Source organism: Phalacrocorax aristotelis, chromosome 6 (assembly GCF_949628215.1).
Source record: "Phalacrocorax aristotelis chromosome 6, bGulAri2.1, whole genome shotgun sequence".
Taxonomy (NCBI): domain Eukaryota; kingdom Metazoa; phylum Chordata; class Aves; order Suliformes; family Phalacrocoracidae; genus Phalacrocorax; species Phalacrocorax aristotelis.
The window spans coordinates 48,084,810-48,112,066 of NC_134281.1; the positions used below are offsets into that span (position 1 = coordinate 48,084,810).

Below are 27,257 nucleotides of genomic sequence, written 5' to 3' on the forward strand. Positions count from 1 at the left end.
TCCTCCCGCAGGGATGGACGGGAGACTGACGGGGCTGAAATCTCCCTTATTCAAAGAAAATGCACTTTTTCCTCTTAGAAAAAGGAAATGCTTGTATTGACCCGCATGAGCACAGACCCCCATCCTGCGTGGCTGAGTCAGTCTCCTCCATCCTCTTCCCCAAACTGAGGCTGAGTGGGGGGATCGTGACCTGGGCTCCCTGTGCCAGGAGGGCACAGAGCTTGTTTCTCTTCTCCTTGCTGGATCATGCCTCATTTGCTTCATCTTTTTGGCATTGTGCCTCACCGTATGCCCTTGCCTCTGCATACAGGACATGCCCCTCGGATGCTGGCGTGGAGGGGTCACATCTCTGTTGGCCTTCTCCAGGTGAGCATCCTAACCACCAGACAAAGATACCACCAGTGGGTACTGCCACCTCTTCCTCCAGAGGTGGTTTAAAAGGTTATATCCATGCCATATTTCATGAGGATGCCAAGGTGTGTCACAGGGGCCTGAGCATGCCCAAAAAGGGCACGGTCCAGCCTTGGACCTGGGCCAAGGAGGGTTATTTCTTTTCCCTACCGCAGCCAGGTCACTGTGGTCCCAGGGAGACCTTTGTGCATCAATGCAGGATATATAACCACAATAATCCAAAGTCAAAATTGGCTTTGTTACTAAGGCACCTTTATTGCTGGCAATGCTGTTAAGGGGCAGGATTGGCCCGATGAGTAAACAAGGTCAGGCTGTTGTAAGACCCACTGTCACACGGCAGGGTGGGGAAGGCCCCGTCCCCACCGCCCATGCCAACTGGGGGTGGTCCAGCACAGGTCTGGGGTGGCTGTGGGAGCCAAAAAGGTTGTTGCTGCTGAGCAAATCCAGTGGTCCCACACTAAACCCATCTGAATTTTGGCCATATAGAAAAATTGGAAAAACCTGCAGTTAGTGCTTAAGTCTCCTTTCCCACATGAGTGAAAACCAGAAGTCCTTCCACTAAGAGCAGTGGTACAAAGTTAGCACTGAGCTGGTGCATGGGGGGAGCGAGGCCACAGCCATGCCACAAACAGATTTTCCAAAGCCTTTGCTCCGTGCTGGGCTTGGCTCTGCACCTTTAAAATAGACCCCAGCTCTCCTGATTTCACCCACATGCTGTCCCATACAATCCCTGCATCCTGGATGTGACCAGTTTTGAGTCTTGGTCACACCTTATCTTATGGAGAAACCGAGCCCCACAGTCATTTCCAGCAAGCAGCGCCGCCGAGGGAAGGGCTGCGCCAAGGTGTGCCAGTGCCTGTGGTCCCCTGGGGGACCATCACCACAGCCTCTGTCACCCAACTCCTCTGGCTTAGACATGAAGATGAGGACCCCCTCAAGAAACCAAAGCCACGTGCTGCCTGACCCCACCTCAGCCGAAATATGCCCACAGAAAGACATTAATGGTCAGCAGGAGAACAGCATTAACATTACAAACAGTCTTCCACAGGGGCTCTTCCTCAATGCTGGTGAGCCTCTGCTCCAGGGCAGCTCTATCCTCCTGGGACAGGGTGGGTGTGGGGCCAATGGACAGACCGCAGAACCACAAGTACAGCATTTTCCAGCAGGGAGGCTTGGCTGCTGCAAGAGACAGACCAAACAACAGGTGTTACCATCTAGCTGGGACTTTACCCCTGCTCCTTCCACCAGTCTGGAGGTGCATTGGCCAGTCTGGAGTGGGGCTCGTAATGGACCTTGGCTGGGAGATGCAAGATGAAGATGGGAGTTGCGAGGGGGAAAGGGGAAGGGGAAAGGGGAAGGGGAAGAGGAAAGCTTTGCTTTGACCACGTACCACAGAGCCTGATTACAGTTGGTTGATTGCAACACCAATTGTTCATTAGTTAATTAACAGACCTCTTCCCCCTCCTCCCCGAGCCCATTTCCATCCACTTTCACAAATTCTTGACAGCATGATGGTCCATTTAGAGATTGCCTGGCTTATATATTACACTTGACATGCCGAGTGAAGTATGTGTTTTAATTGTCAGCCCTGTGCTCCATGTATTTCACTGGCTGCTCTTTCCAAATATAACCTCTTTTTTTTGAAATGCGGAATGTCATAAGACCTTGAAACACGTGTTACCTGGAAAAAAACCCTCATTAAACTGTCAACTGCTCAGTTCACATTTCCTTGCCCATCATTACTAATTACTAAAATATCAAGACATTTGTTTATAAAAATGTGAGCTAGTTAAGTGAACTAGGAGTTGATAAGAAACAATAAATAATGCTGAATGGCTGCATTCAACTTAAACCCACACTTACTCTATTGGGAAAAAAACCTTTAAGATATTTCTTTAGTTGTTCACTTCTGTTTAGCTTGGCTGTAATTAGTACCAGTGTCCTTTGGACTGACCAGCAAAAGGAAGGAGTGAAGAAATCTTGTGTATGTGCCTTTATTCTGAGTTTTTCTGCTCTATAACTTTGGAAGGTTAAGCTGAAAACCAGAAAGCTGCTTTTTTTTTTTAATGGATTTGCAGAATAAACCTCTGTCCACTCTGATAAAAACTTGCTTGTGTAGCATCTCCTGCTACTGTTCTGCCTCCTGACAACTCTTTAAGTTCATTTGACTCTTTGCCTTCCTTCTTATTAAATACCCTTGGTAGGACATACAGCTATTTAAGCAGTTTGGGTCTGAGTTTTAATGATGTCTTATATCTTAAGGGAAGATGAAAGATACTATTGGCATAATGTAAATGAAAAAAATGAGGCTTGTAGATTTATCCTAGGACATCCACGAAGTGCACACATCTGGTCCCAGTGTCTCATGGTCCCTTCAGACCATGATACTGTTTTAATACAGTATGTTACAGGATCACTGAGTCAGTTTGGCCAGCAGAGCTCACACAGGAGTAAGGAGGAGACATCTCTAGCACATACACATGGTTTTCTCTCCTAGCAATGATGAGGACAGGAAGGGGTGCCACTTTTAAGTGCTGAAAGTTGAAATTACAAAGCCTGCTGTGACTTTCATAACACCAGCAGTAGCTGCTGCTTTGCTCATGCCTGCAGTAGTGCTATGGAGTACCTCAAGAGCATCTTGGTGAGAGAGACAAATAAATGCAGTGTCGTGGCACAAGGCCCCACTGTCAATGGGGTGAGGAGCAGTGTCCCAGCAGCACAGACCGCCACCCTCCCAAGGGATGTTTGTAAATGGCCATTGACTCACATCTAAGGAGTCCAGCACACCATTGTGTGTCCAGGCCTGAAGTGCTGAAATAGCACTGTGACTTGGGCAGGGCTGGACTGGGGTAGTTTCCCTGGGTAAACAATTTGTTCTAGGGAGAAGGAGGAAAAAAATTTTACTGAACGATGAGTTTTCTTTGTTTTTCAGGAAAGGCAGCTCTTCTGAGGCATTCAGAGGACTGAGACACAAAGGTAACAAAAGATATCTTGGGAGGACCAAGAACTGCAACACTTTCATTTGTCACATCCTCAGAACTGGTACACCCGTAAATACAAGCCCTGTCTCCAGTGAATGCAACAGATGGCCTCTCATGAGCTTTAGAGGGACTTGCATGAGAGCTTGACTGTGCATTCACCACATGAGCGTGCTTGTTCACAGCCAGCCACCCTACCTGCCTCCTCCTTATCACCCGAATCTGCACTTTCAACCAAGGCACTCTCTCCGTTGGCTGGATTGATCTGTGTTGCTTCACTCTTGTTACTTGACAGTTCAATGGCAGGTGCTTTTCTGTGTCTTGTCCACCACGTCAGGCAAGCAAGCTGCAAAGTGGGACAGAGAACAAACGGGTTATTGCCTGTCCCAAACTGGCATGCCAGTCTTCCCCTCTTTGAGGCAGACAGATCCAAGACAGTGCTGAGACACCTCTTCTGGGGTGATGGTTGTTCCCCCACTTTCTCTCACCTCCCTTCTGCACAGGTGCCCACACCCTGGAAAAGAATTCTGGTACCATCCGGATGAAGCTGAAAAGCTGAGAAAAAGTGTGAATTAATCTAGTTTCTTTCCTTCTATGTTTTTAATTAACCTGTTCCATCCCTGTTTCTACCAGGCGTAACCTTTCAGTAGACATCAAAGAAGTAACTTCCATTTTGCTAGGCTTACTTGATTGACATTAAGTAATGATGAACTGTGTCCAGAATGGCAGACCTCCAACAGGGAAACATAAAGAAAGTCAATTAAAAAAAAAAAAACACACAAAAAAAACCAAGCAAACCAAAAAAACCCAGAAGCCAAGATAGCCCCCTCTGGATACAGTCAATCACAGAAAGAAGCAATTGTACACTCAGCGGAGGAAGATCATTTGGGTGCTGGTATGCAGATAGGGCCATAGGGGCATGACACAGATGTATGGCCATGGGAACACTGGTATTTGAGCAGCTCCTTCTCTGGGACATGGGGAGGGACTGGAGGATCTTCTGTCTCATCTCAGCTGTCGATTTATAGGAAAAGAAAATCCAGTGGGAACATTAAACCCTACAGTTGGGACAAGCTCACATCAAAGTGGCAACCTGCACTTCCAAATGAGCTTATTTCAGGGCTCTTAGTGGGAAAAATAGCAGTAGTGTGTCTCTGCTTGCGACTGCAAGTATGTGTTCAGGAAGTGCAACCATGTGGGCAGACAGAGCCGTGGCGGCGAATGCAAGTCACAGTTCACAGGGAGGATTAGACCAACATGCATTAGACCAACAGGTGTAGTTACAAGTAGAAAAAAAAATGAGCTCTGGGCACACACTGCAAGACTTGCCCAACCAAATGCCCTTTCTTTTTTTTTGTTTGTTTGTTGGTTTGGCTTTTTTCTCTTTGTTTTTTAATTCCAGTTTTCTCTATTGGGCCAGTAAAAGACATTACCTCTCTCTGCAGTCTTTCAGTGAAAGAGCAATCGAAAGCCATGAAAGACAATCATTCCTGGACAGGCTGCTGTGGCTGCAATTTGCTCTGCTTTACAAAAGCAGAAGGTCTGAAAACTCTTATCCTAGGGCAAGGCTGAAGGTCTCCTCCCTGGGACACAAGGAGGTCACAGGAGGCATTACTCTTGCAAATCTCACGTTGGTCCTTTTGCAGATGTGGAGTGAGGTCAACCATCCCAGGAGCTCAGGTCTTTGAATTTAAGCCAGGCCTGATGCTTCTTTGGCTGGCCATGGTACACCAAACAGCTTGATGGCAAAGGCTCTTCCTAACCTCTACATGCTCTGGCAGCAAGGACCATGCTCATCAATCCCGCTCAAATGCAGCTGCCCAGGTCCATGGGCAGCCTTCCCGCTCCAGCCCCTCAGCTGCCCTGCAGAAGAGCTGCAGGATGGGACTGGGGAAGTGAAGCTGCAGTGGTGACAACAGGCCAGGAAAAGTCACATATTTGCCTGAGGAGCGGCTGCCTCCCTGCCCTGCCTGTATGGAAATGAACGTGTCAAATTGGTCACTTACAAAGTATCGTGAGTTTAATTTTTGAATTTTACACACACAAATCTAGGCAGGAGTTTCCAGCTGACACAAAATGTTGCATAATTTCCAGAAGATTTATAGCTTTATTTAAATCATTTTCAACGAAGATGAGCATTGGGCAGGGCTAATCTTTCTTGTCACGATGTGCTAAATTGCTTTGATTTGATGATCCTCATCTTTCTCAAGGATTCTATTTTTTTTTTTTTTAATCACTTAGGAAATGTCACTGGAACATAGCAAAGTTTCAGGGTACTAAAGGATTTCCAAAACTTTTTTCTTTTCCCTCCTCGTCCCATGTGTCACTGAATGACTGCCTCTTCACATTGTGGCAAAATCTGCAAGGGCTAGAGTTTATCTGAGGCTCAGACTCTGCCAGATGGGAGCGATTCCCAATTGAAAGCAGCATAGACACACAGGTAACCTCATTGCGTATCACCCCCCTGACACACCCAGGAGCTGGTGCATTGACCGAGGCCAAATAAAGCAGACCACCACCCTAGAGGGCTCGTCTAGGGTGAAGCGTCACACCCATGCTCCAGGTTCCCCATGGTGGGTTTTGGCTCGCTGAATTCCTTGAGGTCCCCCTTTCTCCTCTTTGCCATTGCCAGTAGGGTATGTGCTGAGGCAGACTGGCAGCACTGTGTGGCCATGGTGGCCACCGTGGGGCTAGCTATGCTTCCCTGGCACAGATTCAGGAAGGGATAGGGATGGGGGAGGCAGATGGTGGCACTTGTTTTGCATGCCTGGAGAAAGCAAGCAAATACATAAATAAAGACAACTGCTGACGGAGGAGCTGTGTTAGCAGACTTGACTTGGGCCTTTGAAATGCCGCCATGCCCAAGGGCAGGGGAATGAAGGGTCGCTGCTTGGCGAGTCCCAGGGAGCCCTGTGGCTCTGCTCCCCACTGCAGACACATGCATGGGCACTGCTCCCCACTGCAGACCCATGCATGGGCACTGCTCAGGAACCCCTGTGTCCCCCCTTAGTTTGCTCCTCTGCAAGTGCCTGGTTCCCACAAGAGCTGAGCACACTGCTGTCAGTGGCACTAAATGATGCTGTGGGAGCTTCAGTTGCAGCACCTCAGGAGTGTATAGTGTGGGTTCAGGCCAGCCAAAGTGGGCTTGGTGCTCCTCCTGGGCCATGCACCTAAAAGAGCCACTGAAGACAGACCTCAGGACACAGGGAAAACATCCCCGACTCCAGAGCACATCAAGGAGAATTGCCAGTCCATCAGCCTGTCTGGGTAAGTCCTGACCCCTGCGTAGGTCACCTGCCTGTGTAGCACTCATGCTTAGTGGGCTGTTCCTCTCCCTTTCCACCCTCGCATTCTCCTTGGACAAGGGAGTTTGCAAGAACTCAGCAAAGTTTTTCTTTTGTTGTTTGTAAACTAGAATAAATCCTTCTGTTCCAAAATGCCATCTGGCACCTGACAGTTGTGTTTCAGCTTCACAGTCTCAAATTTAATTGTAAGCTCTTTTGCAGGGTTTTCAAGGACGGCATGACACAATATGGACTACCTACAATGAAGACATATGAACTCTGGAGCATACCAAACAAATTCCTTGCATACTTGTTTTCCAGCACAGCATCAATCACCACAGGGATGGGAGAGTGTCCAAAACAGCAGGAGAAAATGCTACAGCTTGCAGTTCTTGGATTGTAATTCATTTAAAGCCAGGCACATTAGCGGTACCGCTGTAACATCAGATACAAATCTCTTTTCTCCTTTTTCCCATTTACTATCTGAAAAGCAATAAGATTCAATATTTAAAGTTGTCCAGTGTAGATCCTCAGCTGGTGTAAAGTGGCATAACTGTGCTCAAGAGCTGCTCCTGGTCTTTGAAGGCAATGGAGCTATGCTGATTTACATCTGCTGAAGTATGAGCTAACATTGTATTTCCTTAGATTTTAGTCTGGTGGCTTGTTTTTCTTTTCCTTTTGCTTGACAAAATAAATGGTGCTATTCCTAGCTCTTATATGGTGTCTTTCACCATTACATCTCAAAGTGCTGCAAAGATATGGCCTAGCAGAGCTAGCCCCATGCAATTTTTATGGGGGGGGGCACATCATGGGACATGGATGGTCATCATTGTCATCAGATGATTGATCTAGGTCTCTGTGTCCAGCCTCTCACTGCCACAGGCAATATCATTAATTTTTATTAATTTTCTTCAACAGAAGCTCTCATACAGAGGTCAAGCACTGAGCTCAGCACTATGTGGGGTCCATAGCCTACCAAAATGTTATCCTGAACATTCCTCTTTCGGAAACTTCCCCCAAAAATCCCAGCCTATGTTTGTTCTTGGCCAGCACCGCCTTTTCGCAAGCTCTCCTCCCTCCCTGGCTCTCCAGCTGTACCTGGGGGGGGGGCAGCCACCACCCATAGTCCTTTGTTCCTCTGGGATAGCTGCACAGAGCTGTTTCAGACAAAATCCTGTCCTCCCTGATGATCCTATTGGCTTTCCTCCCTGGACCACTTCCAGTCTGAATTCACCTTTTCTGTGCATTGGCTCTTTGAAGAACATGTCAAATAAGGTCCCTTAAGTCCAGCACCCATAAACTCACATATTTCTACTGAAAATCTCCTCTAGGGAACCTCTTATGATCATAACATCTCTTTTCCTGATGCTATTACAGTAGGTCTTCACCCTGAACTTCCCCCGCTTAAAATATGCTTTAAATGTTTTTATACCTCCAAGGTCAGGTTAAAGAGCCTATAGGTGCTGTGGCCAGTTTCTTCATTTCCTGAACCATGGGTATGATGTTCACTATTTGCACGTGCTATGTTAATGCATCTTATCTTGCTATTGCTGTGGGCAGGAAGCACTGCACGTGTTTAGTTATCACAGGTCAGATGACAAGTGGGAACTCATTAAACCACGGTAATTAATTGCTGGCAACCATCTGGCCACCCCTGAGCAGTAGTGAACAACGCATGCAGCAGAACCAATGGTGCCTCCTTGCCAGTATTTCTCTCTCCCATGTAGATCCTCTGATAGCTAATAAAAGCTGAGACTTTATCTAAAGCAGACACAAAGACAGCCTCTCCCTCCCCCCGCCTCTCCTCTGTCCAAGCACCTGCTTTCATGTAATCTTTAGGAGCTGGGTATCTTTGACACCACTAACATTAAATCAAACATTTATGGAACTGGTTAATGCTTTACAAGTTATGAGGAAGAAACAGATCGAAAATGCTACGATGGCATCACCCTCATTTCCTCATGCAGTTAGACAGGAAAAAAATAGGTCTTTTAATCTATCCAGTAACCTTTGTTTGGAATTAGATGGCAGGTGTTTTATATTGACAGCTACTTTAAAACCTGGGACTAGGAAGAGTTTCTTTAAGGTTTTATTATATAATGCCTCCCAACTCTGCACCATTTTAATGTGTTAAGTAAAAGAAAGTTGTGCCTGACTCAAAGTTATTAAATGTAATTGAGATCACATTGGGACAAAATGTTATTTTCCTAAATGCCCATGTTGCAAAAGATATTAATCTTGTTTGCCTGCAAGATTGATGCTGGCTCTGCTGAAACAGGGTAGATGCTACAATTAGATATATTTAATTCCTCCTCAGCAGTGCTCTGTAATATGATTTCACCTCCTTCCCCTTCTTCTTTTCTTTCTATTGCGGTTATGGTGGGCTGTGGTGTCTGCCCAACTCTAGACACAGCATGGCAACTAACACTCAATTTGAAGCACTCAGTGCCTCAGGAAGCATTAACACCATGTGACCTGGGGAATAGAAAGCTGAGGAGCAAGGCCTTCTTTGCAGCATATGCATTACACGCCATTTCTTAACATGGGAGGAAAAGAAAAGGACAGATTTCAGAGATTTTTGGAAACCAAATGGGGCCTCTGAGAAAAGGGTGCCACTGCAAGTCACTTACCTTTTCTTCAGGGATCGGTGGGGTGCAGAGACTAATGAGGACAATCACAATCGCAGTGAGGACACAGAGGATGAGGGCAAAGTAGAGGTAGTGCAAGTCCTTTAGCACAGCTGGTCTTCTGTCCTCCTCACCACAAGACGGTGTGCTATAAATAAACTCCATGATCATCCGAATGAGACCAACAGCTAGACCAACCATGAGGCCCCAGAAAGCACCCTGAGAAAAGGCAAGCATAAAGAAAAGGTCACTGCATGCTACCTTTGATTAAAGTCTTCCCTCTCCTCTCCTCTCCTCCCCTTTTTCTTAGACCAAGACCTTTTATGCCTGATGGTAACCCACACCAACACCAAAGGATGATGTTTTCAGTTAAAAATCCTCATTTTTCTCTTGTCCGTTGCACAGACAATGCAACATGCCTCCAACTACACTTTGATGCATCATCCCTGAAGTGTGGAACAACTTTGCCTTTCGTGCTTTCAAATGAGACTGCCAAGTACCACCTGCAGTGGCTTCTTGGAAGCAAACACACGTACACTAGAGACTGGGCTAAGATCCACTAGTGCATGCCAGGAAAAGGCTGTCTAATTGTCACACTTTAGATGGACTGGATTTAAGTTTAAAGGGTCTCAAAGGCTTGGTAGTGAGGGGAGAGTTATTTATTTATTTTATCAAATCAAATACGTGTATCAGTTGGTTGTTGATACTCCACTTACAGGCTCATTAATCCTCTTGCAGAAGATTGCCAAGATGAAGAGAGCTGTGATCGGTGGGGCTAGATAGCTGGTTATGGACTGAATGTAGTCAAAGAGCTTGCCGCTGTTGGATGATTGAATGATCGGGATCCAGAGAATACTGATGACTACAAGGATGAGGATAAAAACTCTGAAGATGAGGACAAAACCATATTAGCTGTGCAGGTGGTGGAGTCTACCTGAAAACGAAGTTTTGCAGCAAAACACACTTCCAATTGCTCTCAGAATTTCCTAAGAAAAAAATCCACAGGTCACTCTCAAGGAATACCTTTCCCTGTGTACACAGGAAAAAAGAAATTTTTTTCTCTTCTAGAAAGTCAATTCAGTCAATCCCAAGAGCTAATTTCACAGATTTCAGGGTGAGCTGAGCTGGGACTTGCCAGTCAACATGCATGAGAGATCCACAAGGGCACGGTGGCTCCCACTGTGAGCTGGATCAGTGCAAGCCCTTCAACCTGGTGTGTTCTAGAGAGTGATACACTCTTCAGAGGACTAGCTCTTGGATGTGACAGGGAGAGGGAGCTGAAAGCTTGCAGAAGCAATCTTTCTGCCACCTTTCCAAGCAAATCACATGCTCAGCCTTGTGCCTTTGCCAAATTCCATTTAATTTGCTGCTTATTAAAACTACTTCTGCAGTCTCAGCTGCATGCCACAACCCCCTTTCATCTTTGCACTATATGTTATAGAGATTTCTCCATGAACAAGAGGTACTTTCCTTCTCACTACTTTACAGTGGTAGAGCATGAGATTGCCTGCAGCCTTCACTCACCCCACAACAAAATTTAGAAACTTAATGCTCATGACAGGGGAGGAAAAGCACCAAAAACAATCAGAATGCAGCTTAAATTCTGCTGTCAGGAGAAGAACTTTATATGCCCCTGATATAATGCAATACCAAAGTTTGCTCGCAAAGGGCACTATAACTTATCGGATAGGGCTGGGAGGCCCAGCTCTCTGTACTTTTCCCTGAAAAAAATGGAGTAATTGCAATATATCACTCCCGTCTGATGCAAAAAATAACATATTCTTAAAGAACTCTGGTGACAGTGATGCCAGAGCACCTTCAGCTTTTCTAAAAGTTACATTTAAGGCAGTATTTATGTTAAGTTTAGAGAAGAGAGAGGCGATGATCTACCTAGCTCAGTGGAATACTCAGTGTTTCTCTTTGACCAGGTCTATCTGAGATGAAGCTGGAAAACGTAATGCTCTTTCCCAGGCTGCATTCCTGTTCTATGTTTTAGGCACCAGATTTTTCCCAGTCTGTCCAGACTGAAGAATGTAAATGCGGCACTCAAAATAGATGATGAGAGCAACGAGTCATAAAGAAATGTAAGGACCTGCCCACAATCATCAGCTCCTGCTCTGAAGCCTTTCTACGTATCCGCTGCCAGATATCTATAACGAAGAGAGTGCTGCTGCTGTTGAAAATGGAGGTGAGGGAACTCATCAAGGCTGCCATCATCACGGCAATCATCAAACCCCGGAGCCCTGGGGCAACAAAAAAGGGAAGGAAAATCAGGACTAGACCTCTGGTCTCTCAGCACTGTTTTTTCATCCCGATGTCTGGTAACTGCACAAAGATTTCCTCATCCTTACGATGGATAAAGGCAGTCTGATCCCCCCCCGTGCAGAGCATGGCTCAAGCCCACCTCCACAAGTATAAAGGTTTCTCACCATCAGGCATGAGTTCTATCACGAGTTTGGGGTAGGCAATGTTGGAACAACCCACCGCAGCCCCACAGACCCTTTTACAGATGTCCGGGTCCACGCAGCCCACTTCATCTGTAGGAGACAGGAAAATAACAAGAAGTCAGTGTTAACCCCATTGAGCCATAGGTTGCTTAATTCAAGGGAACAAATCTTGACTTTTTGTATGGTTCCATATAAATTCAGAGGTGCAGCTGGAATACAGATAGAATGAGTGGAACGGAAGAACATTTTACATGGTAAAATAAAGGTGAAACTCTGAGATGACATTTTGCAATTCTGTTCAGTGTAGAGAGTATGCAACTTCCCTTCTGGAAGTTGCATAATTGTAATCCCTGACGATTTGTCATTTGTGGGAACTGGACTGTTTCCATGAACCTCTCAGCTGGGTTACCAAGGGTGTTGCAGGATGACTTACTCCTATTTGAGGAAATCTGGGAGAGAGGTACTTGAGACACACTTTCCTCTAGAAGTGGTCCTCCTAACCAGTGTATTCTTCCTAGGAAGTGGGATAATCTGGAGAAGCCAGAAATGCAAGCTATCTGGGAGACAAAGTGAGGGGAACTCTTGCTTTTTCACAAAGGAGGGCTGTTCTGCATAATCCACCAGGAATTGCATGAATCGATGTGGCAGATGATTGCTAACAACTGTCACCAAATACCTAATGAAAGTAATCCCTAAGACCTGAAGGACAACCTCACTCCTCTGTGTATTTCATCTCACTGATTTCCTCCAGACAGACAGATGCATGGCCCACACCATGGAGCTATATGCCCCCGATAGCAAAATAGGTCCCGTACGGATAGTCCCAGTTACTTCTGCCACTGTGGGAGCACTGGAAGTGGAGGAAGGGCGTGTGAACATCAGTGTACGATAGGAGTATATTCAAGTGTGCCTGCAGGACAGCAGAGTTTCTGAGGTGTCAAAGTGCTGGACGCTTTGTGTGGGATTAGTGGTCATGGCAGGTATAAGGCCCAGTGGCAAGGAACATGGAAAGGCTTACCTGGGTAAAGAGCTCTGCTGATCATTCCTGGCATGACAATGAAAAACATAGGGAAGATTTTCAGATATCCTCCCAGCACAGATCCACCTTTGGCATGGGAGAGGTTCTTGGCAGAGAGAGACCTCTGGACTATCACCTGCAGTCAGTGCAGAAAGGGAACGGAAAGTAAAACAGAAGCTCTACAGAGAGAGCAGGATCTATCTTGTCTCTGTCTCTCTTTCTCATGGATGACTTTCATCCGGCAGGATCCCAGGGTGTTTTGCATGCCAATGGCAACTTTCCCATCTCGGTTGACTGCAGCCTGCTGCCACTGCTCAGAGCTCAGTGCACAGGCTATAGGAGAGGGCAGCGTGGAAATTTCCTTTACAGGAATCATTTCGCCCTTGACTGAAATGAAGCCACCTTGAGAACTGGAGACAGCAGCTGTACGGCAGCAAGAAACAAGGAATGAAGCAGACTGTGGGTGTTTTGGTAAAAGTTCAGTGGTGGGTTTTCATAATTATCCCATCTTAAATTACAAAGGCAACGTGTCTTGAGAAACAAATACAGTTTTCCTTGTTCGTACCTTGGAAAGGAATAAGAAAAGTGAGACTTCTGGGAATATGAATGGCTTGTCTGGAGGTCTACACAAGGTCACTGCAGAGCCACGTCACACTAACTGCATGAAGACCCCCAGTACTCACCAGCCCACAGTGGGACAAAGACGGAGGAAAATAACATGCTTTCTCTGCATGAAGAAGTGCACAAAATTAGAGGCTTGCTAGGAAGGTGAAAGGAGTGAGATACTCTGGTCTAGATCGGTAAAAAGGTAGTAACTCCTGCACAATGAGGCACAGTCATGTTTCAGCTCACAGATCCGCAAACTGAGGAGTGAGCTAGAAATAACAGTGTGGTGGCTTGCCTGGAGAGGGAAAGACTTTCTTTACCTGGTCAGTGCACCAGCACCAAAGAGCCAGCACAGAGAGGCCAAATATAAGGCCAGGCCAAGGAATGTCTCCTGTGACTGGATCCCTGAACAAATGAAAGGCATCCACACGTGGGAGGTGACAGGTCGTGTTTGGGACTGTGATCTTCGGTATTGCTGTGCTGTACTTCTCCTGAAGTCCTTCATACCAGCCAACTTTTTCAAATCCTGAAAAGAAAATGCCAGTTGTTCAAGGTCTGGTGCCCCCTGCAAAGTTATTTCCTTATCTGAGCCTCATCATTACTTTTCTTTTCTCCTATCGTACTCTCATCTCCTTTCTTTTCATGCCACCCTTGCTTTTGGCAGTCAAGGTTTCTACAGGAGTCAGTTAGATTTTGCCCAGAGTCTTTGTGGTTTTAACCGTGCATCCTGGAAGAGGATCAGTGCAGGAAAATCTCAGTGATCCTAATCCCCACAATGTCCTCAGCATGTAGTCGCTGTGAAGACACCCTCCAAGAGCTGAAGCAGGAAGGTATGACATAAAACAAGATATATCTATATTTCTGTTTGCCAAGAAGGCTTAAAGTAAAGCCAAATGATGGTCAGTTCCTTCCTGCTTTTTTTATTTTTTTATAACACCCAGTTACACCAGATGAATGCACAGTAACTCCCAAAGTCAACAAGGAAAGTTGGCAGAATTACTCTGAATTTACATGAGCATAGTGAGAGCTGAATTTGGCTCTGGGAATGCTGTGTTTCAAGCTCTTTGGCAACTCCAGGTAAACCCAAACCAGCAAGGTGGTTATGCAGAACCTCGCTTCCATACAGTTTGTGCAAAGGATGAAGTAAGTCTGACAATCTGGTGAATTAGAATTGAGCTGGCACCACTTCTGTGAGCAGTTAAAGCTCATTTCTACACCATACATGAAAGGGTAGGGTACCCTGCTAAGGTCTAATGACCTTGGGACCATTAAACCAGTGTATGATGCCACTTCAGGTTCCCCTTACCTATGAACATGAGGACCAAAGCGCCCAGCACCATGATCAGGGTCTGCAGTGCATCTGTGTAGATCACAGCCGTTAAACCACCTATCAGAACCAGAGACAACAGGCAGAGTGCTTCACCATGTACAATGAAACAGGAACCTCACCTGCAGAAAGGTTTTACTTGGCCCCAGGACTGTGATTTCAGTACAGACACACTGGGAGAAGCTGGCACTGAGCTGGTCCCCAGGAGCCTATAGCTGTCATGAGCCCTTCTGTGAGGAATGGCCTGAAGGGCTGGTCTATGTTCATGAGAGGACTTGGAGGCAGTTCAGTACCTTAATACCTACAGATGCTAATGTTGCATGAAGAGGACAAAAAAGCAAATATGGGCAGCAGTAACTAGCTGCACACAGGGAGCTTGGAGACTTGTGTACTGTTAGAAAACCTCCTAGAAAACAGTGATGTTCCCCCCACATCAGTTTCCCTTGGCCCAGGAGTGGAGAGGGGAATAGCCAGAGATCTCCAAAAGCTGGGAGTGGCAGGGCAGATACTACCAGCAACTGGGGGGAATCCTTCCCTCAGACCAGGACCTGAATACTTTCCCCTATGCAGGAAAGGGGAAACATATATCCCAGGCTCCAGTTTACAGTGGGGTTTTTTTTTTAATTCAGCTATTTACCAGCTATGGTGTAGACAGCAGTCACTGCTAGTAAGACCACAGTAGACAAGTAGAGGTTCCAGCCCAGCGAGATTTGGATGAACAATGCTCCGGAAAAAATGTCTGTCTGGAATAAAAAAACCAAGGGCAGTCTGGCATTAGTAGTGCTTCATGCAAGTGAAATCTAATAAAGCAGCCTGCAGCCCTCTGCAGCTGAAAGCATTGACAAGGGAGGACACCACAAAGGTGAAGTGGAAGAGGAAGAGACAGAATGGGGCTGTTGGCTGTGAACATCCTTTCTCTTGGTGTAAGGAAAATCTTCGCTCCAGGTCAGAGCCCTCGGCATCTGGAAGCTGGGGCAGCAGGAGGATGAATCAAGGTCCCGCACCAGGGGACAACAAAGCAACCACAAGGCTGTGTTACAGGCAGCCTTCATGGCATGTAGTTAGTCCTCACTGGCAAAGACAGGTATTGGTGGAAACTGCCATGCCTTTTGCTGACTGTGACGACATCCATGGGGAACAGGGGCCAATGTACCCACGGGCAGACAAGGAAGGGAAAGGGGGCCAAACAGCAGAGATCAGGTTCTTCCCAAGACTACATCTTGGTGGCCTAATGGCCAGGAGACACTCCTGCTGTGTCCCCTAAGGAGTCACTGATGTCTTTCACCATGATTTATTTAGCTGAAAAGGTCAACAGCTTGCTTTTCTATTCAGGCAGTTCAGCACACTAGAATGACTCCAGAAAAACAGGTTATACCTGCTGAGGACATCACTAGAAATACAGAAACCCCCATAAGCTTTGTTTTGCTTGGATCTACTGGCAGAGAGAGCGAAACCAGAAACTAGGTGAAACCTGGAATTATACAGATAACATCATTCAAATGCAGAAGGTGATAAGGGAGATGGGTATGTTGGGAAATCAATTTGAAGGACACTTGCAAATCTGGTATGGGGTGAGATACAGGTAAAGACATTTGCCAAGGGAGACAGAAGGGACGGGGCAAGATTTCTATTTACTGCGCCTGAAATAAACACCTTAAAAGCAAGCACTCAATGCCACTCTGACCTCTGCAACCCTCACACAGGACAATCACTGTCAGTACACCACAGAAACCACTGTGTCTTCTGGTTTTTGACTTCCCAGCAGGAAACCCAAACACCCCTGTAGCCATGCAGGATCAGTTCTTCGACAACACTGTTTATTGAGATCTCTGTTTTTCTTTGTGAGCAGGGAAGACTCAGCAATGCCCTAGTTGCTAACCTATGTTTGGGCAAAAAGCACAGGGAGAAAAATCCTCCTTGTAACCAACTGCCTGCTGTCCAGCCAGCCGCTAAATTTGCTCTCTACAAACAATAGCACCACATAATAGAAAGCACCTGTCATGACCATAAACTCCACCAGCCACATCCATCAGCCACGCGTGAATTAGCTGCACAGAGGAGAAACCACTGAGATGAAACAGCAATGACTGAGGCCAGGGTCTTGCTCTGAAAGGCATTGGCAAATACTGCTGTGCTGAAGGTCATTTTGAAAGACTAGTCTGTTTTCGCTACATCCATTGACTGTGTAGCTGTGCACATTGTGGTGCTGTTGCAGGGGAAATTTTCCATTTACCTCTCATGGGTACAAAGGCTTTCGAAGCCTCTTTGCAAGACCTCATCATGGCCAATGCTTCATTTCCACAGAGCAAATCTCCTGGAGGCAGTGGTGACAATAGTTGACATGACCAAGAAAAAGCTGGCCACTAGAGAAGGAAATCTATCCCATACTACCAGTGTGGAACTCCTTTCAATGTACCTCCCAGGACCTGAGGCATAATAAGCCTGGGAGAAGATGCCTGGAGCCAGATGCAAAAGGCACATGAGTACCTTATCTCCAGGCAATGTCTTCCAAGGCAATTTGACATCTAAATACTTTGGTAGAGTCTAGTGAAAACTGACTTGTAGTGGCCATGGGACAATCAGCTGGAGACAAAGGACTGACATTTTCAGTCCCTGTAATGGACTCTGAAATACAGACCTCTCCTCCAAGGGCACAAGTAGTTCTTAGCAAATCTCTGAGCATAAGTTCTATTAATGGCATTTAAGTGAAGGGAAGTACCCAGTAGTTTACCCTGCTTTTTGGCTACCAGCAGGGTACAATATTACAAGCAATCCAGGAAAGATGCTGAATTTTGCCTTAAGCCAGAACCTCAGAACCTACCTCCCTTCCACCATATCCCTTTTATACAACACAAGTGTCAGAAAGGGACAGGAATAACCATAACATACTTAATGCTGAAAACTCAGCTACAAGAACAATAGCAGATTTATGATGATTTAGGAGAATTTCATATCTAGAAGATACAGCCAGACAGATCCTCAGATGGGGTAATGCTGCAGTTTCCCTTCTGATAGGAGAGGAAAATCAGACAGGCAGCTTATGGTACTTATACTGTTTAGTAATTAGCTGCCATATCCCTGTAAAGTTCTCACTGTGCATTGCTGTTTAATGAGGGCTCCCTCTCTTAGGATAGGTCTCCATGATCGATACAGAGGCAGGTATTTACCTGAGCAAAGCAGCACACTAACACTGCTACTGTTTCTGGTAGCTGAGCTGGTCCTTTCAAAGACATCTGCATTCTCTCTGAACAGCCCTGCATTATAGCAGGATGACCTACCCCTGCCCTAGACACAAGGGTTGTGATCAATTGGATACATACGGATATCTTGGTGAATATATAGAGAATGAGGGACAGTACGGACATGTAGATTTGTATCCTCTGCCCTCCAAATCTCTTCTGCAGGTATTCAGGCATAGTGACCACTCCTGCTGCGATGTAAACAGGCACAAATATCCATCCGAGAGCCAGAAGTGCCCATGTAGCCTGTTAAGGAGACAGAAAATAAAGGCACATGATTCAACACATGGGAACATCCTTCTCCCCGGCTCTTCCAGTGGACATCCTAAGAAAGCAGAAGGGTACAGTGCCAAGCAGTATGTTTGGGAAACAGTCTGAATTTTTCTTCCTGCTCAAAAGGTGAGATGACAAATTGAGGGAATTATTACAATAACATTAAAAGCTTTCAAAGTTTTCCTCCTAAGCCCTGTGTGTCTCTGTCACGGGTGGCACATCCTGTTCCAACTCCTGGTCTTTTGGGCAAGATGGTGTATTCTGTTGCTCTGGATCTCTGAAAGACGGCGTTGTATTTGGTGGCCTTTGAAACCATTGATGCTGTGGCAGTGAAGAGTTAAGTGATTCAGAGAAGGATGGGAGCATCTGTTTGTTGCTTGATTAGCAAGTGATGAGGCTAAGGCAACACACTGTCCCTGCAGAGCATAAAAATAAGCAACAGTGAGACTCTGCCGGGATGTTCTCCTTGCAGGCTGAAGCAGATGTGCTTCTGTCACTGGTAGATAAAGGGACAGTTCAGTTGCTCTGCCACAGGTGAAGGGTCTTTTGTATGGTGCAAAGGCATCTCCCATTATGTATTTCTTCTCTGAAACATAGCAAAAGCCCAAACAGGAGATCTTGAACATAAATAAAAGCTATTAGATTATCAAATCTCACCTCCTGGCTGTCTCAGGCCATTATCTTTCATCCAAGTACCTTACATTAGTCCAGATTTTACTTTGATCAGTTATTTAAGTTATCAGAAATGAAACCGATGCCTGTGAGCAGAGCTTGTGAGTGATTGAGGAGAACAGCCATGGCTCCTGCAGTGGCAGAGACCGGCTTAGGTAAAAGATGTTTATATGATCCCTGCAGCTGAGTGATGTCCCATGACAAAGGGAGAGAATAATGGCATACCTAAGGTCCTTTTCCAATCTGAAAGAAATTAATCTAAACTCATGAAGTTAGATTTGCCCTGACATACAATCTTGTCTTCATGGGCTTCTAAAATGACTTGAATAGATCTACTTAAAGTGCAGAAATATTGGTATGTCCTGCATGCACCAGGCTGAACACAGGCACTGCTTTCTTCACAAAAGACTTAAAGGTGATCTTAATAGTTTAGCAAAAAAACAGTGTAGTGAATAGATATCACAGGGAAGAGCTTTTGGTGGGCCCTACCTGTGCTTGGTAAGTATCTGGCACTATTATAGACAAGAGATTTAGAGTTAGGTGAGTGATGTTTATTGTGAGCCTGGCACTAATCTCACTCCTCATCAGTGCAGCTGAGAAATTTCATTAGCATCACACACAGAGGGCTTGGTTTTCATGCTCTGTGTGGTGTCAGTGGCAATTTTCCAGGCCACTTCAATAGGGCAGAATGAGACCTGCCTTCACACCCAGATGTTCATCCCAGAGACGTCATATTTTGGCAGCTGACAGGTGAATGCAATGTTGCCAATTCTCATGGCTTTACACTGAATTTAAGAGCATGTGCAGCTTTTTTTCAGACTCCCCGTACCCAGAGTCCTGTGATTATCCAAGTACCTTTTCAGCAATCATTATCTTTTATTTCAATCTTGACGAGTGCAAACTAAGGTTTAAAAATATGGCCATGTGCTTCTGGGAAGGTCAAAGAGCTAACAATTTTAGTGGATTCCACTCAAACTAAAATAAAGATCTCATGTTTTTAAGGCTGAATGTCTAAATGCTTCTTTCCTGAGGCTTGAGAACTTGTAGTTGCTGATACTGTTAGCATCTGATTTTGGAGACAAACCCCCAGTCCCTTTGTAAACAATGACATTTCAGTTGACAACATAACTGACTCTTACATTCCACTCAAAGCCCCCAACAGCAAGGCCCCCAGCTGCTCCAGTGCCTGCCAGGCCGATGAATAAACCACTGCCCACGTTGCTTGACATCAGAGATGCTCCAATCTGAAACACAAACCCCAGAAAGTCACCTTGAGGAACTTCTGTATCAGCCCAAGCATTTCTGCCCAGCACCCTCTTTCCCCAGGCCCTCGTCTCCTTATAGGTATGTACCTGGGTGCTAATGGAGTGTTGGGTCTTCCTTCTAAAGAAAAAGAAGTTTTTATATCTCCAGGCAGCTGTGCCTGCTCCCTTCCACCACCCCCACTCCAACACAAAGCTTATTCTCAGAATCAGGGTTCACTTTGTCAGTGGTTCTCCTGAGATACACCCCTGTTATGGGGACTACAGTGGGGTGAGGGAATTCTGGTGGCAGTCACAGATACCTCAGCGTCCATTAAGCATAATGGATTTCTCCATTCCCTTGTTACCGAGCCAGCCACGTGACTTTTCCAACCTTGCTGACCCTTATTCTACCTTTCCATGTCTTGCAGACAGCCCAGCGTCTTTTAAGTCTTGCACTGAATATGTATGTGGTGGTTTACACAGCCATGGAGACAGGAGTGGTCTCTTGGAGCTCCTCCTAAGGGAGGAGATTCCTGAACCATGGCAGGGACTACGTTAGAAACATGCCAGCCCTTTGTGTTTAATGTCTACACATAGGTTCAAAGATATTCAGCTCTGCAGGAGGCTGAAAAATGATAATGCCTCAGGTTAACTTTAACTGTAGGCTGCAGGCATGGTAGGCTGTCCCTAACATGGCTCATTGACACCCTAATTGGAAGAACGTAAGCTCCAAGGCACTTTAAACAGGGCAAAGACTATCTCACTTCATTACTACTTTTATTTGGCATAGAGCCTCACCTCCTTTCTGTATGCCGATGCCAAATCTGTCAGGGTCAAATGAGGAGTTATCCACAGGATAACCTTTTGTCTCCAGAGAAAGTTTGCTTTTAGCAACATCGCATACAAGGAGCTTTTCTCTCCTTAGTACTGATGAATGTGAAATAACGAATGATGGAATTTGATCTGCTTCTCACCTTTGAGCAAGGTAAAACATTAATATGGCATCAACACCCACACTGATTCCTGCCAACAGCTCTGCCTTCTTGTCTATGAAAAATCCTGATTAGAGAGCTGGCTGCTGCAACATGAATTTGCAACTGAGAGGGGGACCGGTGCTCTCAAAAGAGGTAAACAGTTTTCCTGCTATCTGTATCAGACACAGAAACAGAGAAGATGTATTGCACAGGAGCAGCAATGTAATATAATGGTCTAGCTGAGGCTGCCTAACACACAGCAGAAATCTGTCACCCCTGTAAAATTAAAAAAAAAAGTAAAATACAGGTGAGCCAGTCGTGTGCTCAGGGTGAAGGCCATGAGGAGCTGAGCCTGCAGGATTGCAGCAGAGGTGGAACCAGCTCTCTGACAAACAAAACTGAAAAGTGAACAGCATTAGAGGTTGCTCTGAACCTAGCATGGTAAGTCAGGAGAACCGAGAGCTGACCTGTACCCAACAGACTCTGTGGCCACCTGTGGCTGGAGCCGAAAGCAATAAGAATGGGGTTTTTTTCAGCTGTTTTTGTTCGGAAAAAAATATTCCAATTTAGTGTCTTTTAATTTTTTCCCTCCTAATTAGAGAAAACCATCAAGCTAAGCTTTTCCATTATATGTCACGTGGCCAAAACAGAAGTATAAAGAACATTTAAGAAATAACAGATTTTAGAAAGTTGTATGTGTCTCTGATGGAAGAGGCTGAACATCTAGCCTAGTGAATCTATGGGCGATGTACACCCAAAGGAAAAAAAAGAAAAAAATACAGTGTTTTGGTTGAAAAGTGCATTCCGTTACTCATGACTCACTGGAGTGATATACGGTGATAGTCTGGCATTGGCTGAGAATGATCTTTATTCCTGTGGTATTTTTGTTCCTTTCAAAATTTAAATTATATGTACCTTTCACTCCCAAGAAACAGTGCTTTCAGTAGAATTTTTTTCTTCGTAGTTAATATTTATACTTCAGTGGTTTCAAGTTTATATCCTTTACACCATTAGTCAATAATCTCAACTTTAAATAGCAAGAGCTCAGCAAGTGCTGGGCTTTGGGATTATTTTTTATTCAGTCTCTAAATGCTTTTTTACTGGATAGAACATTCCTAGATTACCTAAAGCTCTCTTGGCTTGGGGACAATAACATCTTTGGTGAGTTGGGGCCAAAGAGTGTCAAACTCAGCTAAGCAGTCAGAACTGCTTCACTTCCATCAATATGAACATTTTTATTGCTGACTTTAGCAGAGAAATTGAGAGTTGAAAAAAACCAGAAGACACCTTCTGGCCCAGCAGCTCCACGCTGTAGCCTATTAGCAAAGCTGCATGGGAAGATTCCTGGTGGATCCTCTTCATCTCAAGGCTACAGACAAAACATATATGGACTGGGTCCCCTCACTAGACCTGCCCTCCTTACATCTGGAATTGCTTTTGAACCATGAGAAACCGAAGGATGCATTTCACTCACAGGCCACCAAGTCATGGATCGACCAGCTAGGAAATAGCCTCCAATTGTCCCGCGGCTTGCTCGTATCGATGACTGGAAGCACAGGGGAAAAAAAGTGGTTTCCTTGATACACGCATCCTCAAATCAGTTCAATGCCCATCCCAGTAACCTTGAAACAACCTGTCAGCAACCTTTTACACCACCCCAGCCCTACTCCCTTGGGTGTCACTGCAGTCAACTGGCTCACCCTACTCAGAGCAGCACAGACAGGTACTGCACAGCTGTGATGCAGGCTGAAGGAGGTCCCTGGAGAACGGCACCTAATTGTGAGAAATCATGGGGTTTGGCTCTTCTCAGACATGTGAAGATGCGTGTCTGTAGCTCCAAGAAGGATTGCCCACGTTCTGACGATGGCATGCATTAAGAGGAAGCATTTCCCTCCTCACTGTCCAGCACCCCTAGCAAATGCCTTCAGAGCTAAATAAGGGAGAACATGCCACAGGGTGAGAATCAGAGGACACCCTTGTATCCCACGGGATGCCATCAAGGACTGCATTTGGGCATGACATGCAGGGTCATTCCAGGATGGCTGGCAATGCCCTACTGCAGCTCCTGCTGCCTTGCTTCTTCCCGCTGCTGTGGATGCAGGGTTTCCAGCAGCCAACGCTTGTATGGCCACATGATGCAGGCCCATCTAAGGAACTGCATGAGAACTGCGGGGATTTCAAGAGCAATAGGACATCCATGGGCCAGCAAGCCCCTCAGATGTGACTGAGGCTGATTGTTCTTGCTGTTTGCAGCAACCAGGAATTTGCACTCAGGCACCATAATAAAATGGTTTGCTGCAAAATGCCTGTGCACACAGCAGCAGCCAGACTGGTGAGCAGCACTGCCACCAAGCCAGGGGAAGCCTGAATGCCTGGTCTAAGCATCTGCTCCAAAAACTGTTTTGCATATCTGTTAAGTATTCCCATCTTCACCCATTGCTTCTGCCTCTCTTTTTGCAGGTTTCTGGTAGTCCAGCTTTGGAAAGGACCTGCTTATACCTACTTAATGACTTGTCCTTGAATGCACCCATAGGGAATGAGAAAAAAAACACTTCAGCCAAACAGAAGATTGTCAGAGTCTATGAAAGATACTTTTGCAAAGCAATGTGAACAAATAATTAGTAAAAATCTTTCCAAAGCTTTTTAAAGTCCCATTTCAGTCTTCACCCCCTCAACGCCAACTTTTCTCTTGCCCCTGCCTGCCCACACCCCAGTGTGAGACTATTTTGTAACATGGGAGGTAGACATCATCCCAGAACAACCTCCAGGCAATGACTCCTTGGTTGTTCCCATGTGGGGGTAGGGGTAAGGGCTCACAGGAAGATGACCATCGCCCCACAAACCTGCTCAACAGGCCATGGGATAGTGGTGTGTGCAGAGGATGTCCTTTGCAGGCAAACACCTTTGTACCCAGGAGGGGTCAAGGGAGGATCAAAGGCTTTCCATCTCAGGCAGACCTAAACCAAGTCACCCTCAGGACTCACCCATATCCCGACGACGAGGACAAAGGCGAAGTAAAAAACCACAACAATGATGTCTGCCACCCCAAAGGCCACCGTCGTGTCCCCTGGCAGCGCAGGCAGCTCTGTGGCGGCAGGGGTCGGCTGGCTCATGGCTGTGAGTGAACTGATGATTTTCTCTCTCACGCTGGACTTTGGTGCACGTTGGCCTTCATTACTTCCCTTGTAATAATTAACAGGGTGGAGAAGGTGTCAGTGGGGAGCAGGATCCAGGCAGGACTGTGGCTAACGTTTCCCAACAGGTCCCAGCAGGACCTCTGGCTCCATGGTTCATCAGTGAGGACCTCCCCATAGCTCTGTGGTGTGAGCATTCCTCTCAGATGCTCCTGCATCCTTTTACCAGCAGTCCCCTCTCCTGCCCATTTACCCATTGATGACAGCCACTAGGATGGCAAATGGGTAAGTATCACATTGTCTCGCCCCCCACCCTTCTTTCACATCACCTCCTCTACAGCATCCTAGAGAGGAAAATTCCTCCTAAGAGGAGCTGCCATGGCGGGGAGTTGGTCTTTCTTTCTAGTGCTGGTGGGAAGGATACCTATATGTACAGGATGGGCACAGCACCTTCACCCACCAGCCCAGGGGCAGGACCAGCTGCAGGCAAGGGCACCCATGCCCCTTTCCTCACTCAGTCCAGCTGCCTCCTTCCCCACCCTGTGCTGCAGCTCAGGGATACTCCACGCTGCAGAAAGACCCACAGCCCCGGCGATGGTCAGCAGACAGGGAGGATGTGTTATGCTGTACACGCACTTTGCAGATAGCAACAAGGGGAAGTGCAGGAAGGAGCCAGCTGAGTTTTCTTGGCAGCCTCTCCAGCATGCATGTGGCCAGCAGTGAAGGAGTTAAGCTGCTTGCGTGACAAGTAGAGCCAACGCCACGTCATCTATGTGAGTGGAAAGCAGCAGTGGCAGCAGGGGTAGCAGCTGTCTTGGGGCATGGGCAGGTAGGAGTGGGCTCTCCCCTACCACAGCAGCAAATTGCTAACCACAAGTCCTCCCCCCTATCCCACCAGCTGCCTGGTGCAGCAGAGTCATTCCTCAGCTGCGTGGGATGTTTCGCCCTTCCCCACCTCTTAATGCTGGGGACAGGCAGGACCTGTGCCTACACCTCCCTCTGCACCAGGGCCCTGCTCAGAGGCACCAGGAGGAGTCCAGGATGGTCCCTGCGAGTGCTGCGGTGCTGGTCATAACCCAAGAGCCTGAGACAGGCAGATGGGCACAGACCTGGCTTCTCAGTGTAGTTCCCAATGATACTAAAAGACAGTTGCCTCCCACAGATTTTGGCTCCTGGCACCACTCTCAAAGCCAAGGGGGCTTGTGGCATCCATTTCCTCCTTAGTTTATAAACACAAGCATCTCCAGAGCATGGCTGGCCCAGGTCACGCTCTGGAGGTCTCTCCTTTCTCCCCACTGGCTGTGGAAGAGCTACTTTTCTCCTTTCTGCTGAGTACCCACAGTGCTGTGAATGTCCCTCCAAGACAGTGTCAGTTCCCTGCCTCACTTTCCCCATGCACAGTGGCACCAGGGAAATCACAAGCATGCTGGAGATGTTTCCTGAGTGTTCCTATGGAGGGAATGCTGCTGTAGGAGAAGACAGGGCAGTGGGCTGGGCTAGCAGGCAAAGGCAGAGGCTATGACTGATGTCCTTGGGAGAGGTTTGGTTTGGGGCTGTGACCCTGGCAGGCTCAGCAGGGCTTACCCTGGTGCCTGTCAGAAAAGAAATCATGAAGGACTCTAGCTGGATGCTAAAAGAAACAGGAGAACACTTGGGACACACATAGGGTGGTCCTGACTGTTGTACCAGCCCCCAAGACAAGTTCCAACATGGCTGCAAAGGCTCCGTTACCTCTGCCTGCAGCTATCTCATACCTGCTAATGGGGCACAGGACATGTCATCTAAGGGCACCAGCCTGGTCTGGAGACAAGGTGGGGACCCTCCAACAGCAGCCCAGCTCTCCTTGACACCAACAGCCTTCTGATCAAGGCACTGGGTGTGGGTCACACTACCTCTCTGCTCCTTTGTTGGGACAGCTTTGGGAGGGTCACCCAAGGCTCCTACTGGGTTTGCAGAGCCATTACAGACCTGGCTGTGGGACACAAGCCTTCTCCAGGCAGTCCTCTGGTCCTCAAAGAAGAACCATCTCCTACCTCCCCCACCCTCCACCATCCATGGTCCCTCATCCCATGACGTATCAGGTGGGACATTGTAAACTTAGGTGAGTTTTGCTTGTTCTTGGTTTCAAGGGAGGTGACGAAACCTCTTTCTCGTTTTGTTTTATTCCTCTCTCTCCCAGCATTTTATTGCAAATGCTGGTGACCTGCCTGTTCATTAATTGCACTGCCAAAGCAAGCCCCCCCGTCCACCCCTGCTCCCCAGTCTGAGGCTCTCTGGTAGCGGCACCTCCCCATAGTCTCATTATTCACAAAAGGCTTTTCAAGGCTGAAATGTTTCAACAAGCTGAAGTACAGTTACCAGAAATTAAATATCTGGAAGGCTAAATCCCCTGGTGTAAACAGGCAGCTCTCCCTGCGCAGAGCTGATTTACACTTACTGGCACACTTTTCCTTCTTCACACTGCAGCGCCCAAAAGTGACAAGACAGTCATCTAATCTTGAAATGCATTAAATTCCTGCCCAAGAAGCAAAAAGAGCCAGTAACTCTGGTCTTCCCAACCAATAAACCTGCTCCCCATGGAAAGCCCGACAGACAGTACTTGCTCAACCTAGCCCTTCACCCCACTGTCCCAAGGTGCTGTACCAGCAGCAATTAACACTTGCAAACACTTGAAAGCTTGCACCCCTGAAAAGTAAATACGTCTAATAAGCCATTCCCACCAGCTGTGAGCGATCACGAGTCCATTGGACTCACTAGAATGATGTTGGCTAATGGTGGCAGGACCCTGTCAAGTGCTATTACACTGACTGGATCATCTCAAGCCGTAGTGGCCAACCCCATTGCTGGTGCAATTTGGTAGGATTGCAGTGGCTGCACCTCGAATGCGGACGATACCTGGAGTGCATCTGCAGTGGCACCCTTCTTTGCTGCTCGGCGGCCTCGTGGCCCTCCTGCCCTCAGTCCCGTTCAGGCAGGAGTTGCTCTGCTCCCCACTCCTTGGGGCCAGATGCAGAGGTGTCCTC

General features: G+C 46.8%; 1 protein-coding gene across 1 annotated transcript; it reads right to left on the reverse strand.

The window, feature by feature from the left end:
• Nucleotides 1-648: 648 nt before the first annotated feature.
• Nucleotides 649-27,257, reverse strand: SLC5A9 (solute carrier family 5 member 9). The gene is made up of 15 exons (XM_075097674.1): nucleotides 27,130-27,257; nucleotides 24,085-24,282; nucleotides 22,575-22,646; nucleotides 20,022-20,126; nucleotides 18,019-18,183; nucleotides 15,336-15,441; nucleotides 14,678-14,758; nucleotides 13,692-13,897; nucleotides 12,766-12,901; nucleotides 11,730-11,837; nucleotides 11,393-11,543; nucleotides 10,017-10,185; nucleotides 9,304-9,519; nucleotides 3,588-3,735; nucleotides 649-1,590 (listed from the first exon to the last, which is right to left on the reverse strand). The coding sequence occupies exons 2-15, from the start codon at nucleotides 24,211-24,213 to the stop codon at nucleotides 1,382-1,384; spliced, it is 2,001 nt and encodes a 666-aa protein (XP_074953775.1). The 5' UTR covers nucleotides 24,214-24,282; nucleotides 27,130-27,257; the 3' UTR covers nucleotides 649-1,381.

Bases quoted from the DNA above. Each gene is read 5' to 3' on its own strand.
- SLC5A9 (XM_075097674.1), bottom strand. From the start codon at position 24,213: ATGAGCCAGCCGACCCCTGCCGCCACAGAGCTGCCTGCGCTGCCAGGG. The intron at 10,186-11,392 runs GTCCTTACATTT...CCTCATCTTCAG, and splicing joins GAGCTGATGATTGTGGGCAG to AGTTTTTATCCTCATCCTTG. The intron at 3,736-9,303 runs GTAAGTGACTTG...CCCACTTTGCAG, and splicing joins CACCGATCCCTGAAGAAAAG to CTTGCTTGCCTGACGTGGTG.